The sequence below is a fragment of the Entamoeba dispar genome, genomic scaffold (assembly GCF_000209125.1).
Source record: "Entamoeba dispar SAW760 scf_1105229457567 genomic scaffold, whole genome shotgun sequence".
Taxonomy (NCBI): Eukaryota; Evosea; order Mastigamoebida; family Endamoebidae; genus Entamoeba; species Entamoeba dispar.
Window position 1 is genome coordinate 20,176 of NW_001852807.1, and position 3,515 is coordinate 23,690.

The 3,515-nt window shown below is 20.1% G+C and overlaps 2 protein-coding genes across 2 annotated transcripts in view, besides 8 other annotated features; one reads left to right on the forward strand and one right to left on the reverse strand.

Moving 5' to 3' along the window:
* The window catches only part of EDI_203330 (uncharacterized protein), a gene marked incomplete at both ends in the record, with an annotated part of 534 nt that extends 264 nt beyond the window's left edge, over nt 1-270 (forward strand). Inside the window, one exon of the mRNA XM_001733168.1 lies at nt 1-270. This exon is cut by the window's left edge and continues 264 nt beyond it. Coding sequence (XP_001733220.1) covers nt 1-270 — 270 coding nt within the window.
* A 354-nt stretch (nt 271-624) lies between these two features.
* Nucleotides 625-678: a sequence feature (AT_rich).
* A 25-nt stretch (nt 679-703) lies between these two features.
* Nucleotides 704-812: a microsatellite.
* Nucleotides 813-956: 144 nt separating this feature from the next.
* Nucleotides 957-1,083: a microsatellite.
* Nucleotides 1,084-1,215: 132 nt separating this feature from the next.
* Nucleotides 1,216-1,280: a sequence feature (AT_rich).
* A 246-nt stretch (nt 1,281-1,526) lies between these two features.
* Nucleotides 1,527-1,570: a sequence feature (AT_rich).
* Nucleotides 1,571-1,689: 119 nt separating this feature from the next.
* Nucleotides 1,690-1,717: a sequence feature (AT_rich).
* EDI_203440 (uncharacterized protein) lies at nt 1,713-2,857 on the reverse strand (the record flags this gene model as incomplete). Its single annotated transcript, XM_001733560.1, has 3 exons — nt 1,713-2,029; nt 2,166-2,169; nt 2,246-2,857. 3 exons carry the CDS (start codon nt 2,855-2,857, stop codon nt 1,713-1,715), a joined length of 933 nt encoding a protein of 310 aa, XP_001733612.1.
* Nucleotides 2,462-2,544: a sequence feature (AT_rich).
* A 218-nt stretch (nt 2,858-3,075) lies between the features above and the next one.
* Nucleotides 3,076-3,237: a sequence feature (AT_rich).
* Nucleotides 3,238-3,515: the final 278 nt, after the last annotated feature.

Sequence of the window (3,515 nt, forward strand, 5' to 3'; positions counted from 1 at the left end):
CGAATTATTATAGAAATAAAAGGAGTAGTAAATGATAAAGAGAAGGATATTACATTTAATGGGATAAGGCAAGAAGAAATATATGAAAAAGGGGAAAAAGTCAATAATATCTTATTAAAGAAATTAGAATTGAAGAAAGTAAAACAAGAAAGGGGTGTAGACGAATTATTAGAGAGATTGATTCTAATATTATTATCACACCACTATTCACTAATTTTAAAGTATATTGTTCAGAAAGTAATTATGATAAAGAAAATCCTAATCAAATAGAACAAATGCCTGATTGTTATTTGAGTAATTGTGTTCAAATACCTTATTATTATTAGAATTTGAATTTAATTGGTGGTATATTACTAAGTGATTATTATAAGGGATATAATTTACTAAATTCACCAGTTCCAATTCTATTTGAACAAACAGGATGTTCTAATATTGATGAATCAAGGTTAAAAGGCATAGTCAATGTAAGAGAAAAATAACAAGAATAAGATATTTGATATGATTTACTTTACTTAGACTGAAGTTATATAACATAACATTTATTGCAATACTCTTTTAAATCTATTAAAAGAAAAGAAAAAGAGTAATGAAGTAAATGTTATATATAAATAATCTAAGTATAGCAAATATAATTAAATTTTTATTCTTTGTTTTTATCTTAGTTTTAATAATATATTTCAAATACAAAGATAAATGGATATAATATTTTATATATTTCAATATAAATTTATTTTATTTTAAATTATTATTGATTCATATATTTTTTATATTATTTTTATCAATATAATTGATATTATTTCACTTTTTATTATACATACTCATTATTAACACTTTTCAAATGATAAAAAATAAGAGAAGTTTAACAATAATCATCATTTCATTTGATTGTAATTTTCATAAATAATAGCAGAACAAAAATATTTCATAATTAAATAAAATGAACCAGAATCAATATTTTTATTATAATTCAATTTATTATTTGAATAAGAAATTAGAAATTATTTTACTATTTAATTATTCATCATTTAATATAATTTCATTTTATATTAACTTTATTTTATTTAATTCATTATTTTTATTTGAAAGAATGAGTTAGTTTTAACACTAATGATTTGTTTATTATAGTCAATAATAGTGTTTATGAGACACTCATATTGTAGTATTATTAGTGATTATTTTTATAAGCCATTTACAATTGATTTGGTTACTATTTTCATTATTATCAAAATTTATTTAAAATTAATCAATTGATTTTATTTTAATTAGATATAACAATAAAACTTTATTCAGTAAAAATAATGGTATTTATTTAAAGACTAATGTAAATATTATTTTCTTTTATCACTTTTATTTATTCTATCAAAGACCATCATTTCTAGTTTATGTTCATTAATATAATTTGTTATTCCATTATTGTTTCTATATTCTTGTTTGTTAGATTTATACTTTTATATTCTATTTGTTATTTTACACTAATAAAGATTAAGAATATTCATTGTTAATCAATCAGTTCAATAGTTATTCTGTTTATTTATTATTTTTATACTATGATTTTATTTTTCTTATTATTCGAAGAATTTTATAAATAAGTTAGTTCATATTATTTAATATCTTTTGTTTTCCATTAATTAACTTTCAAAAAAATTAAAACAAATTCAATATTATTTGAATTTCTTCATAAAAACAACCAAAAATTATTTAAAAAATTGAATTTATTCATAATGGCATATATTTTGAATAAACCCATGTTCTATAAAGGAAGTCTCTGACAGATAATCTGCTTGAGAAGAATCACAGTCCATTGCTGTGAAATAACTAATATCAACAAAATCTGGATTATTTTGTGGCATAGCTTCATTATAATTTGAATTCTCAAAATTCACCAACCTTGGATCTACATTAATTAATGATACATTATTATCAATCTGTGTGTATTGGTTGTCACTAAAATGCGAGTCTATATTATTATATGATAGAATATTTTCCGATGAACCACTATGGCTAATAATATCCAATTCTTGTTGTAAAGCTTCAGCACATTTATTTAATTGTTGAAATGATTCAGATCAATATATGAATATGAACAATGTTCTAATACTTGAGAACTAATATGGTCATTAATACAATTAAATTGATATTCATCAAAAATTGGATCTTCTAAGAACTCTTCTTTTGATAATTTAATGGTGTTTTGATCAATGATAATATTATTAGATATTTCATTATAACAGTCTTTGCTCCCAACAAAAAGACCTTTTAATTGAGGTGTATTTGTTTTTAATAAATATGAACAAAGAAAATTATATACTGGAGTTCCAATTTTTTCTAAAACTTCTTCATTCTTATAAACACCAATAACTTCACCATCTTTATTTACTAAAGGGAGTTTTTGATATTGTTGGCTGCTAACGCCATATTTTGAACTTTTTGTGTAAAGTAATTTAGTATTACACCCAATATCTTTATATTTATTATAATATTCATTAAGAATATTCATAATAACAAGTTCATTATAATTTAATTTCTTTTTATTTTCTATTTTATCCTCAATTGATGTTTTCTTTATAGGAATTCCTTTATTATCAAAATTTAATAGAACAACTCCTGTTTCTGCTTTAATTAAATCATATTCAAGGTTTTCATCAAACATTATTACCCCATTTTGATTCCATATTTTTTGAATCGGGAAGAAATGGTCTAACTTTCCTGCTATTCTTTTCTCTTTTGAAAAAAGAAATGACCATCCTTTAGTTATCAGATAATAACACCCAGATAAGATATACTTTCTTCTTTTATTTGTCGATTGTATTTTCATTAGAGCTTGTTGGCTAGTAGCTTTAACTGTTCTTTTTGACATATATTAAATAGAAATTGAAGTTCTTTTTATATTAAATAACTATTTTTGTCAAGCCAATTTCAATAAACATCATTAATCTTTTTATATGGAATAAAAGAATAGTTTATTTATGATTTTTTTGTTGATTTTTTCTTTGAAACTTTCAATTCCTCTTTCATTTATACCTTTTTTAAATTTGCAAAGTAGAATGATTATGAAGAATTTATGATTTACTTATGAAAAATAATGAATTAAAAAAAAAAATTAAATCTAATTTTATCTATAGTATTTTAATTTTTTGTTGTATTCTTAAAAATCAAAGAATTATTTATTTTAATTTATTTTATAATAAAAACTTTCTATATAAAACTAAAAATATTTATAATTATTTATTTTTTATTCTTTTGAACTAAAATCAATTTAACATTCTATAATTTTATAAGAGATAAGATTACATAATTCTTTTTCTAATGTTATTTCGTTTCTTTTTTTAGTTATTAATTCGAAATTTAATATACTTCAAAAAAAAATTATCAATATAGTAAAATCTTACTTTTTTAATTGATAGTGTATTATTATATCTTATATTCAACAACATTTATTATACTTTAAAGAATAGTGTATTCTCAGATAATTAAAGTATGATATTATATCTTTTTATCTAATAAATTGATAAAGA